Source organism: Armigeres subalbatus, unplaced genomic scaffold (genome assembly GCF_024139115.2).
Source record: "Armigeres subalbatus isolate Guangzhou_Male unplaced genomic scaffold, GZ_Asu_2 Contig857, whole genome shotgun sequence".
Lineage (NCBI taxonomy): Eukaryota > Metazoa > Arthropoda > Insecta > Diptera > Culicidae > Armigeres > Armigeres subalbatus.
The window spans coordinates 1,469,237-1,484,033 of NW_026943653.1; the positions used below are offsets into that span (position 1 = coordinate 1,469,237).

At 42.4% G+C, this 14,797-nt stretch overlaps 2 protein-coding genes across 2 annotated transcripts; both read left to right on the forward strand.

Annotated features, from left to right (window-relative positions):
* Positions 1–5,244: 5,244 nt before the first annotated feature.
* LOC134204723 (uncharacterized) lies at positions 5,245–6,480 on the forward strand. The gene has a single exon (XM_062679498.1). The coding sequence runs from the start codon at positions 5,245–5,247 to the stop codon at positions 6,478–6,480; it is 1,236 nt and encodes a 411-aa protein (XP_062535482.1).
* Positions 6,481–7,476: 996 nt separating this feature from the next.
* LOC134204724 (uncharacterized) lies at positions 7,477–11,546 on the forward strand. Its single transcript, XM_062679499.1, has 4 exons — positions 7,477–8,538; positions 8,819–10,699; positions 10,809–10,995; positions 11,047–11,546. The coding sequence occupies exons 1-4, from the start codon at positions 7,477–7,479 to the stop codon at positions 11,544–11,546; spliced, it is 3,630 nt and encodes a 1,209-aa protein (XP_062535483.1).
* The last annotated feature ends 3,251 nt before the right edge of the window (positions 11,547–14,797 follow it).

Consider the following 14,797-nt stretch of genomic DNA (forward strand, 5'->3'; position numbering starts at 1 on the left):
TTGCTTGATTGATTGGTAGCTTGCTTGATTAGTTACTTGGTTGCTTGATTATTGATTGGTAGGTTGCTTGACTGATTGATTAATTGGTTTGCTTGATTAGTTAGGTCGAATGGTTAGTTGAGCAGTTGTTTTGTTGGTTTCTTTATTGGTTGATTAGTTTTTTGTTTGCATGATTATTGGTTGGTTCCTCGATTTGTTAGTTGATAGAATGGTTAATTGGTTGGTTATTTGGTTGATTTGTTGGTTGGTTGCTGCTTGATTTGTTAGTTGGTAGAACTGTTGAAAACTGTTGCGTACCATCTATGGTGGAGTGCAGATGGCGGACCGTACGTGGAGGAGGCGAATGAACCACGAGTTGCATCAGCTGTTGGGAGAACCATCCATCGTTCACACAGCGAAAATCGGAAGACTGCGGTGGGCCGGGCACGTAGCCAGAATGTCGGACAGTAATCCATGTCGACGATTCGTATACACTCAGCCAAAAAAACTTAGGACCTTCATCAAAACCACTTATGATTTGGCACCACAATGAATATTTGTGAAAATCATAAGTTTAACTAATGACTCAGAAGGGGAAATATCATCTGTTTTGGCTACTTACTATTTTCATAATTCTACTTATGAAAATAATTAGGAAAAATTATTGATGTTATAAGGGATTATGAAAATTAATTATAAGTGAATTTTATGAGTTTCAAAATAAAAATAATATAAAGGTCGGAAGAATTTGTAATGAAAATAATAATATTAAAATATTAATAATAATAAAAATTGTAATTCAGAATGCATTCATATAGAGATAGTTTGGTTTGTACGGAAAAAAGATCATATGTTTTCAAATGATTTGAAATTAATTCTGAAATTCATATTTCCATGCCCAAACGAAATATCCAAACAAATGTAAATATGAATATTTTCAGAAAGGCATTTTTTGTTTGTAAAAATGTGCTTGTCATAAACTTTTGAACATTTTCAAGATCTCCAAGATACATTGGTGTTGAATTGATGTCCATTTCTTTCGATGAAACGCACAAGTCTGAAAAATAAATCAAAATAATCAAAATTATTAAATATGGAGATAAAAAGAATTTTGTAAAATGTTAGCATTCAAAAGGTCCGAGAAGAAATCAACCAATGCTCACTGCTCCATCATCTCCATCGTAAACTCAATATTTTTCCTCAATATCAAGTTTTATGTCAATCATAAGTTACGGTTATGTCTTTCACAAGCCATTTTAATAAACCGCATAAGTATCTAATGAAACCAAATAAATGCTTATTCATAAATTGTAACTTATGAGAATCCTAATTTATTTTTCCTACGTGTACTCTTCCTGTATATTACCCAGTGGAAAAAATAATGGAAATAATTAAATTCATTTTAGCTCAACCCTTATTGCAAGACACCTAAAAAAACGCACTCTTACCCCACCGGTGGGGTAAGAGTACGCACTTTTCAAGTCATATGTTTTATGTATATATTAACACAAATAAGATCTAATAAAAATGTGAAAAAACATAGAAATGTGAACTTTCATACGAAAAAACATTGTTTTTTAAATACCAAAAAAAACTAAGGAGGCAAAATATACCAGGTTTCGCGTATCGTAAACAAAGGAATTTTTCTTAAAGAAAGTCCACTAATTACGTAACGCAAAATTTAACCAGCTCATCTCCCTCCCCTTCCCTATCTTACAATTTTGGATCGTCATACATCTCGTGTATGTCTTCAAATGACGTGTGCACAATCAAATTACACCCAAATTTGTTAAAAATTTAGGAGGATTATTAAAATGGCAAATGCAATCGTTTAACCATCGGGGGGCAAAAAAGTCGAAATTTGAATCACTCTAGTCCAGCCATATAAAATGATTTGTTCAAGCAAAGGCGGGAACGACATCGCAATAAACGACACGGGATAACTATGCTCCATACGACAGTGCGCCGAGTCGGGGACCTCCTAATAAACTGTTCAATACAACGCAGAGTTTTTACCTTCTCTTGCATTATGCTATGCTGAAAATAAGCTCCTAATCATTTGATGGCAAAAAAATAAAAACAATCAAACAACATTAAAATATTCAAGCAAAATTTTACTATTTTGGTCGAGCATTGGTCAGCCGTCTGACACCCGCGTTGAAAAATGTGTTACATGCGTGCCCCCCACATAACGTGTGCTAATCACTAATGATGATAAATACTATATAAAGGATTTAAATGGAATTGGGTATTGTTCCCGCATATCATTTTAGCACCGCCATGGGAAACTTGGCCGGTACCCACTGCACTTTTCTTTCTCTTTCCACAAACAATTACCATCATTTGTGATATTTCAACGAAACCTTATTGGGATCTCTGAAACACAATCAGTATACATTTAGATTGCCAGAAAAATTAAAGAAGCATTCCCCCAATAATGAAATAAACACTTTCTAGTCTACACATACATAATGAAATAAACACTTTACTTAAATTCAATCAATAGAAAAAATTAAATTCATAATGGGTTAAAATAAATAATTACCATTTATTCTTAAGACAAAAGGTTTAACAGACAGCTTTAACTCCAGCCTAGGGCTAAAAGTCTCTCAAATGAAGACAAAAAAAAACTATGAACAAACTGTTCCTGCAGCCTTATCCTGGCTAATTCACCCTTCAGAACCGTTGCTACCACGGCACTAAATTCCACTTTTGACTTGGAAGCCGAGTCCATCGAAAGCGAACGCCCAGCTCGAGCAGTGGCCGCCGTCCTGGACTCTTATCGATCAGAACCCGTTCTAATCGGACGTTCATCAACCGGTTGAGCGTTTCTGCTGGCAGCATCATCCGCGGAAGTCCTAGTAACCGACTCGTGCATCCGCTGGTCCAATTTCTGATGGATGAAAAACGGTCGGCCGCAGCTTTCCACGTTGCAGACGTATTTCCGGACTCCTTCGTGACTTGATTTGACATGTGCCCAGGGCTCGATGGGGGCTGTAGTCGTAAAGTTTGGGACTCATACGGGCATTGGATCTGCTCTCTGTTGGCTTCGCCTTTTGTCACCTGGATGTGTGCTTTTAGGTTTCTTTTCGAGCAAAAGCGCACTGATACATGGTCATCTGCTGCAGCTTCCGGTGAGCGCCAAACCCGTCTAACGCGACGTACACGAAACACACTCGGCGGAACAGACGTTGCTTTAATTGGAGGCAAAATCGCTCGCCGCATTCGTTGCAAGTCCATCTCACTTTATAATTTTAACAGAACTTTTTATGATCAGAGACAGAAAAACAAAAACAAAACATCGATGCTGTCAGTTATGCGTGCACGGAAAAATAATCATGCGGAAAATGATGACTGACAGCATCTGGTTAGTGTCTTTTCAGTTGTATACCTACACTGAAAACCAAAAGTACCCAAAAGTGGGTTGTTTGCCCTCAAAACCGAGGTTTGGGCCAATAACCCAAATTTGAGTAAAATGACTTTTCTGGCACTAGGTAGTTTGCCTTTAATCCCATGTAAACAATTTACCCAAAGCTGAGTTTAATTTATCCAAAGCGGACCTTGATCAACCCAAAATAGAGAATATTGAATTTACTCAAATTTGGGTTATTGGGCTGAGCAACCTCGGTGAGGTGTTTGCATCTTGCTCTAGTTTTGATAGCAATCATGGGAAAGAAAGGGAAAACTACCCAATTTTGGGTAAATTTTTTCTGCGTTATTCTCAATAGTGCGTATATTGAACTCAAAGTTTGGGTTGATTTATCTGTCCGTGTAGGACTCCTACACACCGATTGAAACTTGAACGCAACACGGGAAAATCCCGAGTGTCTGGTCCCGGTTATTAGTTCCTGCCATAACTCCACTTATCCTGTCAATTAAGTTTTAACACGGAATACGAAACCAATGCTAATGCATGCCATTATGTAGCTTCTTCTACAATTCGTCTACTTGAGCCGTGTTGGAGCAAATAGCATTAGGTCAACATGCGCTAGGTCTATGCATAGAAGATTGGCGTCACTTGCATGCAATAATATAGAGAACGTACTCCATTAGAACAGTTCTACATACAGTAGAGATTTTCGCCCGTTTAAACTGGCAGTTTTGCTCGTGGCATAGCATCCAACTCAACCTATAACACTCGTCAACCAACAAAATCTAGTCAGTCGAAGTTCAACCTGCATGTGCAAAGCCCGTGGAAGTTTAAATAAAGATTTCATTGCATCCCAGTGTGTTAAGCTAAACTACATAGTTCTAGTTAATATTCTAAGAAGAAAAATAAACGTAGTGTAGTGCTGAACAATCATTTCTGTGCTTTGTTTGCCTAGTCCGTGCCTCGTTGCCGTCGTTGCCCCCGTTGTCGCTGTTGGTGTTGCTGCTGCTGGTGTAGTGAAGCTTACTATCCGTTGCTGGTACCTTTCACGGTGGAGCTGCGTGGGAGAAAACTTAAACATAATTAGAAAGAACGAAGACACAACGTAGGACGAATTATTGGTAAGCGCCAACATAAAATTGGTGCCGTGACCAGGATCATCGACGCCATTGAGGATTTTGAGCCACGTGAGACGATCTACTGGGCGCTGCCATCTTTCTTCCGCCATTCCTCCAGAGGTGCATTTAATACAAGGCTCAAACCAATTGGGCTTCAGGTAATTACCTGTCCAATTTACTTCCCGGGTATCGCAGGTGCCCTTAAGGTTCCATTTCATTTATTTTTGCATGTGTATAATACTTTGGACGGGATTCTCGAGTGCTGCCAAGCCTTTTGGAGCACATCTGCATGCTGACTCCCGCCATCGTGATTAGGCCCGCTTGGTTGGAGGGCTGAGCTGGACATCGCCATTGCATTTCGGCTGTTCAGCGCCATCTTCTAAAGGTCAGAAGCTACCTCACGTGCCAAACGTTCACTGCATCCGTACCCCGATCATCAACACCCAAAAGGCGGTGCCGCCTGGTGAATCACGAACATCCCTGAGACACTGCGGCAAGGCTTTCTACGGAGGTTTTTCTGCATTTTTGGCCATTCTCCAAGTGTGATCCATCCTGCCAATTTACTGGCCCTGTGCTACCGCCTACCGACTAGCACGGACGGTGCTTGGGTATTGTTCCTGTTGGCTGATTTATACAAATACAAGGCACATACTTGCCTTGGAATTGGTGAGTACCATTCCAAGTATTTTACTTGCTCGCTCCAGGCCTACCGTGGTCTTCTTGTCTCGACAGATTCGCCCTCTGTTCCTGAGTAGCCACCGTGTTCCGGCTTGCATGATGGAGCAGCAACAACTGCAAAAGGCGTATCTCACCTCCCGGAGGACCACGATGATTACTGCGCTGGGTCGGGCAGAGGCATTCGTGGCTAATTTCGACGAGCAACGCGACCAAGGGCAGGTCTCAATTCGGCTGGAGTACCTGAACAACATGTGGACAACGCTGGAGGAGGTGCAAGGGCAGTTGGAGGACATTGAGTGTGGTGAACAAGGTAGGCAAGTTAATGCTGACATTCGTGCAAATTTTGAACCTCGGCTGTTCCAAATAAAAGCCGCCTTACTTTCAAAACTACCTGTTCTTAATCAAGCTCGCATCCCTGAATCTTCGTCTTCGCCGTCTTCCGCTCTCGCTGGGTTGAAACTACCCACGATCTCGCTTCCTGAATTCAACGGAGATTACATGCAGTGGCTAGGGTTGCATGACACTTTTCTGGCGCTCATTCATTCAAATTCCGACGTTGCAGCCATCCAAAAGTTTCATTATTTGAGAGCAGCTCTGAAAGGTGAAGCGGCTCAGCTCATTGAGTCCATTGCGATTTGCTCAGCGAATTACAACCTGGCTTGGCAAACATTGGTGAACAGGTACGCCAATGAATACCTGTTGAAGAAACGGCATCTCCAAGCACTGTTCGAAATCAACTCGGCTAAAAGGGAAACTGCTGCATCTCTGCATGCACTGGTGGATGAATTCCAGCGTCACACCAAGATCCTGTGTCAACTAGGTGAACCAACGGAGTCCTGGAGCACCATCCTAGAACATCTATTGTGCACAAAACTCCCTGACGACACGCTGAAAGCCTGGGAAGAGTACGCATCAACCTCTAGCAACCCGAACTACGACTGCTTGATCGAGTTTCTTCAGCGTCGTATGCGCGTTTTGGAGTCCATTCTGGTGAACCATCATCAACCCGCATCCGTTCCAAACGTGTCATCTCATTCTTCCAAAAGGGCTCCCAATTTCCGTGTATCATGTGCTTCTACTTCCAATTCCGCCTGCAAATGTCCAGCTTGCAATCAAGATCATCCGCTTATGAAGTGTGCAAGGTTCAATCAGCAGTCTCATTCCGAACGGCTGCGTTTCGTATCGAGCAAGCACCTGTGTCACAATTGCCTTAAAAGTGATCACATTGCTCGTAATTGCTCATCAACTTACAGCTGCAAGCATTGCCGTAAACGCCATCATACGATGCTGCATTCCGGTGACGTCACTAGATCTGTAAACCCAAGTAACCATTAAGCAGTTAAAATTGACTTTATTTCGGTTCTATAGTCGTATTAAAAACCTGGTCAACAGTGCTAATAAGCCCTACATTATACTCAAGTGCTGCTCAAAAGCCGCTTTTGGCGAATTATTTGGCTGATATAATGCTTGCCCCTACCTATTTTTCCACGCCTATGCCAACAAAATGTCAAAATATTTAGACGAGTTGAACGAAACGAAAAAAATATGAAACGAAAAATGTTTATTTACATCTTGATGTGTTCTTTCTTTATCCTTCCCATTGAGGGACTCGATGATTTTTTTGCTATTTATTGTTATCTCCGGGCTTGAACGCTAGAACACTTGATGAAAGGATTTGGTTTGAGTACCGCTGAGTTTGCCATCTGATCCATCTTCAAATTGAGTGGATCTCTTGCTAGCAAGTGATAAAAACAGATGATTTCCACCTGCTTTCATTACAAGAGCGGGGAATGATAAAAAAGAAATGCAAAACCATACTGAATCCGTAATTATGAAACTTTTTGAGTTCATGGCATTCCTTTGGATTAATAAATAAAGCTACAGAATAAATCAACAGAAGTATGAAACATTTATCCGGTATTTTCCATGCAGTATGATTTAGTTTTCTATACAAATGTAAATCATTTACTGCAAAGCATACATGGTAGGCTTTGAAGGAATATCAGCTTCAAATGCGAGTAACAGAGACAGGTTGTAAAACTCTAGGCATTATTGTTATTGATTTCACCCAAACGTCATAAATGATAGCTCTAAATTGGTTTTGACAATTCCCTTATTCGGCTTGTATCCACAGGGCTGATCAGCTTTCCATCAAAGCGTTAAATACCGATATACGGCTTCTTTTACTGCCTGAAGTTTATACTGCCAACAAGCTTTTGAAAAACACATATACAGCTTATAAGCACTGAAAAGCTGCTTTACGGTTTAAATAAGGCTTATTACAGTGCTTAATGGTTAGCTGGGAACGATTCGCCTTCCACTCGCACGTCTATGTCGACGCAAGCTATCCAGTCTGCTGCTTCATCCGTTGCGGAATCAGTTCCCCGATCATCCGTCGTAGATGTTGAAGAGTGTCCCAGAGTCGTTGCCAGTGCCTCCGCTCCACAATCTCGAGAAGACGTTTTTCTGCTGACGGTATTGGTGAAGGTAGTCGATGCATACGGACAAGACCACATAGCACGTGTTCTGCTCGACAGTGCCTCTCAACCAAATCTCATCACGGATCGTCTGGCACGACGATTGCACTTGAAGCGGACTTCTGTGAACGTGACAATTCAGGGAGCTGGAAATACTTCAAAGAAAGTGAAGGAATCAATCTTTGCTCGAATCAAATCGCGGAACGACAGTTTTGAATGCGGTGTGGACCTACTATTAATGGATACCTTGACTGCAGATCTTCCAGCACAAGATATATGCATCGCAGACTGGCAGATTCCTCAAAATTTGTCATTGGCCGATCCCATGTTCAATAAGAGCCAACAGATTGACATGGTTCTGGGCGCAAAACACTACCACTCTTTCTTTCCAAGTACTGCTCGTCTTCAGTTGGCCGACAATCTTCCGACACTGGTAGACAGCGTTTTCGGTTGGGTAGTAACGGGATCAGCAAGCATTATTCACCCTATTCAACGGCAATCTATTACTCCCAGTGTCGTCGCTGTTTCTATGCCGACACTTGAGGAATGTATCGAACGTTTTTGGAAAACTGAAGAATTGACCGTTGACAACAATTATTCGGTAGAGGAGTGCCACTGTGAGGATTTCTTCCAATCCACAACGTCTCGTGACGAGACAGGCCGCTACATTGTCCGGCTACCACGGAAACCCGATTTCGACGCGATGCTAGGTGAATCCAAAATCGGTGCTCTTCGTCGCTTCGAGCAACTCGAGCGGCGACTAGAACGGGACCAAAAGCTGAAGGAAGAATATCACGATTTCATGAGGGAGTACCTCTTCCTCGGCCATATGCGATTGGTCGAGTTGGACGATGGAAACCGCACATACTATCTTCCTCACCACCCCGTAATTAAGGAGGCAAGCACGACCACCAAAGTAAGAGTCGTATTCCACGGCTCTGCTTGACGGCTTCTCCTTGAATGAAGCTCTCTGCGTGGAACCGGTGGTCTTAGATGATCTCTTGCCATTATTCTCCGGTTTGTGATTCATCCCGTAGCTCTAGTTGGTGACATAGCGAAGATGTACCGGCAGGTGTGCCTATACCCAGATGATTGTCCTTTGCACCGCATCTTCTTCCGGTTCACAAAAAAAATGTCCAGTTCAAACTTATGAAGTGCAAACCGTCACTACCGGTCCATCCCCTTCCTCTTTTCAGGTGACGCGAGCACTCCAGCATGTTGCATCGGATGAAGGTAATAACAAACCAGTAGCCGGCCAAGCACTTCGAAAAAACTTTAATGTAGACGATTTTATTGGAGGGGAAAAAATCACCGAGGAAGCTATCCAACTACGAGAAGAATTGGCGAACTTACTCTTGAAAGGTGGATTCATGCTGAGAAAGTGGACATCAAACCGCCTTGAAGTACTGCAGGGGCTCCAGGATGACCAAATCGGAACGCAATCAAGCCTACAGTTTACACCAAACGAATCGATAAAAGCGCTAGGAATTCGATGGGAACCAGAGTCCGATACACTTCGTTTCGATTCCCCAATACAGCAACGTAATGAGCCTCCAACAAAGCGATCAATCCTCTCCGACATCGCTAGGCTCTTCGATCCGCTCGGCTTAATTGCACCCATCGTAGTCAGAGCCAAAATCCTGATGCAGGAGCTATGGTCCCTCTCTTGCGACTGGGATGACCCAGTGCCTCACATCATTCGACTAAAATGGGAAAAATTTCGACTTGAGCTTCCAAGAATTGCAACCTATCGAATTGATCGCTACGCCTTTCTCCCAGATGCGCAAATCGAGCTGCATACATTTGCTGATGCGTCAACGTCTGCATACGGAGCATGCACATACGTCCGTTGCGAAAATGCTCTGGGTACCGTACGAATCAGGCTACTTGCCTCAAAAAGCAAGGTAGCTCCACTAAAGAGACTGACAATAGCTCGCTTGGAACTGTGTGCTTGTGTTCTGGCAGCTCATCTACATCATCGCATCAAACAAGCAATCCACATCAATGTATCTGCATCGTATTTCTGGTCCGACTCTGCCGTTTGTTTGTATTGGCTTCGAGCACCCCCTAGCGCATGGAAAACATTCGTTGCCAATAGGGTCTCCGAGGTGCAACACTTCACCCATGGAAGCAAATGGAACCATATATCCGGCTCCGAGAACCCCGCGGATCTAGTTTCACGCGGAATGTCAGTGGAAGATTTCCTGCAAAGTGAAGATTGGAAGCATGGCCCTTCATGGCTAGCACACCAACAGTCATCCTGGCCAATTTCAAACCTACCTGCCGTCTCGGAGGACATTCTGGAAACCAAAAGCGTTGTTGCATCCATTCAAACAATAACCAGCATCAACCCATGGTTTCTTCGGTGGTCGTCCTATACTCGACTACTCCACACTGTAGGATATTGCCTCCGTTTCGTAACAAGAACACGTTCAAAGGCTAGAACCCAGTCAATTGCATCCCTCACGGGAATCGAACTCGACGCGCAGTCACTCACCGTCCAGGAGCTTGTCAACGCTAATGCCCTTCTAATCAGGCTTGCCCAGCAAGATGTCTTCGGGGATGAGATCAAGGACCTGCAGCGAGGAAATACCGTAATGAAGAAATCGCCAATACGTCGAATGTGTCCATTCATCGATCCGGAAGGAATACTACGAGTAGGAGGCCGATTGAACCTGTCTCAGCTTCCATACCAGTCCAAACACCCTGCCCTCCTCCCAAAAGATCATCCATTCACCAGGCTAATCGGAGAACACTATCATCGAAAGCTGCTCCACGGCGGCGGGCGTCTTCTGTTGTCGTCGATTCGTGAGGAATACTGGCCACTGAACGGTCGTCGTTTAGTCCATAGCATCGTACGCAATTGTTTCCGGTGTATACGTCATCGTCCGCAGCCCGCTCACCAGCAGATAGGTCAGCTACCAGCAGCGAGGGTTATACCAAGTCGTCCCTTCTCCAACACAGGCGTGGATTATGCTGGTCCTCTATATATGAAACCCATCCATAAACGAGCAGCCCCCGGCAAAAGCTTACCTGTGCATATTTATATGCTTCGCAACAAAGGCTGTCCACCTAGAGTTAGTCGGGGACCTCTCTACCCAGGGGTTCATTGCAGCGTTACGCCGATTCATTGCAAGACGTGGAATCCCAGCCCATATTTATTCGGATAACGGAAAAAACTTTGAGGGAGCAAAACGAGAGCTAGGCGAGCTATTTGCCAGGTTTAGGAGCCAGAACGAGCAGAGCATTATTGCTTCTGCTTGCACAGATCAGGGAATTACTTGGCACTTGACTCCTCCCAAGGCCCCACATTTCGGTGGCCTATGGGAAGCGGCGGTCAAGACTGCCAAACGACATCTATTTCGACAATTGGGTAATACACGTCTGTCATTTGAAGCATGTTACACTATTCTGCACCAAATAGAATCTGCGATGAATTCCCGTCCTCTTTTGCCGATGTCCGATGATCCTAACGACCTCGCCGCCCTAACACCAGCACACTTCCTCATCGGTACCTCGATGTACGCCCTGCCCGACCCAGCCACTCAGCACACACCAGTGGGCGCCCTTGAACATCTTCAGAAGCTCCAGCATCACGTTCAAAAATTCTGGGTTCACTGGCGAACCGAGTATTTGCAGGAGATGATGAGAGATACGAAGCTTGCAGCACGAAACGACGAGATCCGGCCTGGAAGGATGGTCATCCTAGTTGACGAAATGGTGCCAACAACCCGTTGGCCACTTGCGCGTATCACTGAAGTACATCCTGGAAGAGATCGATTGAATCGAGTTGTTAGCCTTCGCACCGCCAAAGGAGTCATCATCCGACCAATTACCAGAATTTGCTTACTTCCGTGTTTCGAGCCAGTTCTAGATCAGGAGCAACGAGAAGAAGAAGTCGACGATCCAAATTCCCATTCATAAGAAATAGTTTTTGCCTGTAAATAGAAGAAAAATCGAATATTTGTTACACAAATTGTACTTACCTGGTAGAATTAGCTGAAAACTTTTGTTTTTGTTTACATTATTTATGTTGAACGTAACCATTCAAGGCGGCGGGTATGTTGGAGCAACTAGCATTAGGTCAACATGCGCTAGGTCTATGCATAGAAGATTGACGTCACTTGCATGCAATAATATAGAGAACGTACTCCATTAGAACCACCCTACTGTCATCGCCTATCTCTCCAATGGGAAAAAATGGTGGCTAACATCTCTGGGGTTAGCGCGCGGTGGGCCCCACTGACAATTCAAAATTAGTAAACAAAAACATCATTTCAGGACTAATTTTCTGTGATGGAGTAATTGTTGTTAAGTGATTTGAATGAATTTATTACTATTATCGTTATGTACCACGTATTCCGTGCCGTGAAAAATGTATTCGATTTTCAATTTAATTGTAATAAGACACTCGTTCAACACAACACGGTTAGTACGGTGCAAAACATATTTGAATATTTGGTAACAATATTGTATCAGAAAATAACGCCCACAGCAAAATAATAACGTGAATTTTATGCTGGAGCCAGAAGCATAGCTGTGTGTCATCCGGCTGATTAGAACAGCTCAACATACAGTAGAGATTTTCGCCCGTTTAAACTGGCAGTTTTGCTCGTAGCATAGAATCCAACTCAACCTATAACACTCGTCAACCAACAAAATCTAGTCAGTCGAAGTTGAACCTGCATGTGCTAAGCCCGTGGAAGTTTAAATAAAGATTTCATTGCATCCCAGTGTGTTAAGCTAAACTACATAGTTCTAGTTAATATTCTAAGAAGAAAAATAAACGTAGTGTAGTGCTGAACAATCATTTCTGTGCTTTGATTGCCTAGTCCGTGCCTCGTTGCCGTCGTTGCCCCCGTTGTCGCTGTTGGTGTTGCTGCTGCTGGTGTAGTGAAGCTTACTATCCGTTGCTGGTACCTTTCACGGTGGAGCTGCGTGGGAGAAAACTTAAACATAATTAGAAAGAACGAAGACACAACGTAGGACGAATTATTGGTAAGCGCCAACAAGCCGTTTATCGCCCCAAAAGTGCTGCTGCATCGTCTCCTTGTGAATGGCCTAAGAGAACGGGATGTTATATTTACAATTTTAATCACAATTATCAATAGCTTACCACTTTTTTTTTAACATTTTGCCCAATTAGTGAGCAGTTCAGTACACTCAGGAAAATCGACACATACTTTATGGCAAAAATCCATGTATTTTGAAATATGCATATCATGTGTCGGCACATACCAAATTGCATACAAATTCACACATGGATACGATGACCCACATAGATAGTATGTATGAACGCTCATGTAATTCATGCGGGCGCATGCAATATATGTGTCAAAAATATGGAATGCATATGGCAACCCCCATTGCAAAAATCCATGTGTAAACTCATGAATATAATGCGGAGTTTTTTGTGAGTGTAGAGTTCATTGGCCGGCCGGGAAACTCTCGAACCTAGAATGAACAGTTTTCATAATGCGCTAGAAAAAAATCATTCGGAACTTCAGGAAAAACACTCACCAGCTCACCACAGTATTCACCAAAAGCGCCCAAAGCTGAGGAGCACCATAAACTTTTTCGTACCACCGCAACTTGCGAAGCAGACAATTTTGTTATTACAATCTATATTAAGTTATAGCTGAAAGACCTTCCAGAAAAAACTCAACTAATGAAGTAAATAAACATGGCCTCTTCGAAATTAAATTAAATTGATCCGGAATAACATACACATATTCGGCATAACAATAACACTTAAAATCCATTTAGATTTAAAAAATAAGACTTATCAACGTGTTTGTGACATCTGCGGTTTATGTTGAACTTTGATTGAAACATATAATGTAATGTCACTACATGTGATTGAATCCATTTAAGTGTTTTTAAAGTCTGTACTCATTATGAAGGAAATGTGAAGTATAAGTCATTATTAAATGACATCATAACAAAGAGTCACATCAAGAGATGGTGTAGATTCACAATAACTTATAATTCGTTGATGGAAAATAATTAATGTGCAACTGTTCAATAACTTTATCACGAACGGTGAATATATTTCATAAATCATTTTTGAAGTTGTGACAATATTGTATGCTGTTATTGATTATGCGGGATGACCTGAGGGCGCTCAATGTTCAGGGCGACTGGAAGCGATTGGCCCAGGATCAAGTCCAGTGGAGAAGGATACTCCATTCGGCGTAGGTTCATCGAAGAGCTGTATCAAGTATCAAGTAAGTATTTCTTGCATTATTCATATACAAATTTTAAGAGACAATTTTTGCAATAACAATTTACAAAATATATTTTAGTTACAAGTTAATGATTGTCGCTTCGGTTCCCTTTGTTCTGCTGTCCGAAACATGTTGGGTACCGAACTGTCAAATCGTATGTATTTTTCCTTCATTGACATTTAGCATCCTCGCCAGCAAAATATGTTCTGGACAGCGACGACGGCGACAATCTTTATCTTATAACTAAAATATCTTTTCAATTTACGGTAATGTCGTTAATGAACTATGCAGTTTATAGATTCGATGGCAAGGGGTTAGAAACTCTGACACATCAAATTGAGTTTGACTGTGCTTTTGTGTGTTTCTGCACGTAAAGAAAAAACCTTGTAAGTTATGGCAAAAACCAAGGTACCATCTGACAAACACTAACTTCATCTTCAATAATTTCTGCACTTTATTGTTACCACGAACTTTCACCACATAACGGGCACCATATCCATCTCCGAACGCGAATCTTCATAATTCCCCACAGCATTTTTACCTCCTCCAACCAGAAATGGTGATCTCGCTGGACACAGGACAGGGAAACGAAAGTTCCAATCGGGGCATATTTTATGTTTACGTATGGATTTATTATCCATTGCTTAAGTAAAGAAAGCTATTCCGATGAATTTAACGTAGAAGAACACGCAGAAATCACGCAATGATGCAAATCACGAGTCGAATCATGGACGATTCTCTGGGCCATGAGTCGGGTGGGTTTTGTCTCGCGCTTGATTTGAATCGTGGATGAGATTTGAAAATTTGTATTTTCGCCAACACTGCTCATGCTCTTGCTCATGCTTATTTCTTTTAAGTACGTCTTGGTTATGTGCGCACATTAAAATCTTAAAACTAAATAAAATTATTTGTGGATTTCCGCCAATAATCGGCGGTTTAAAGTTAAAT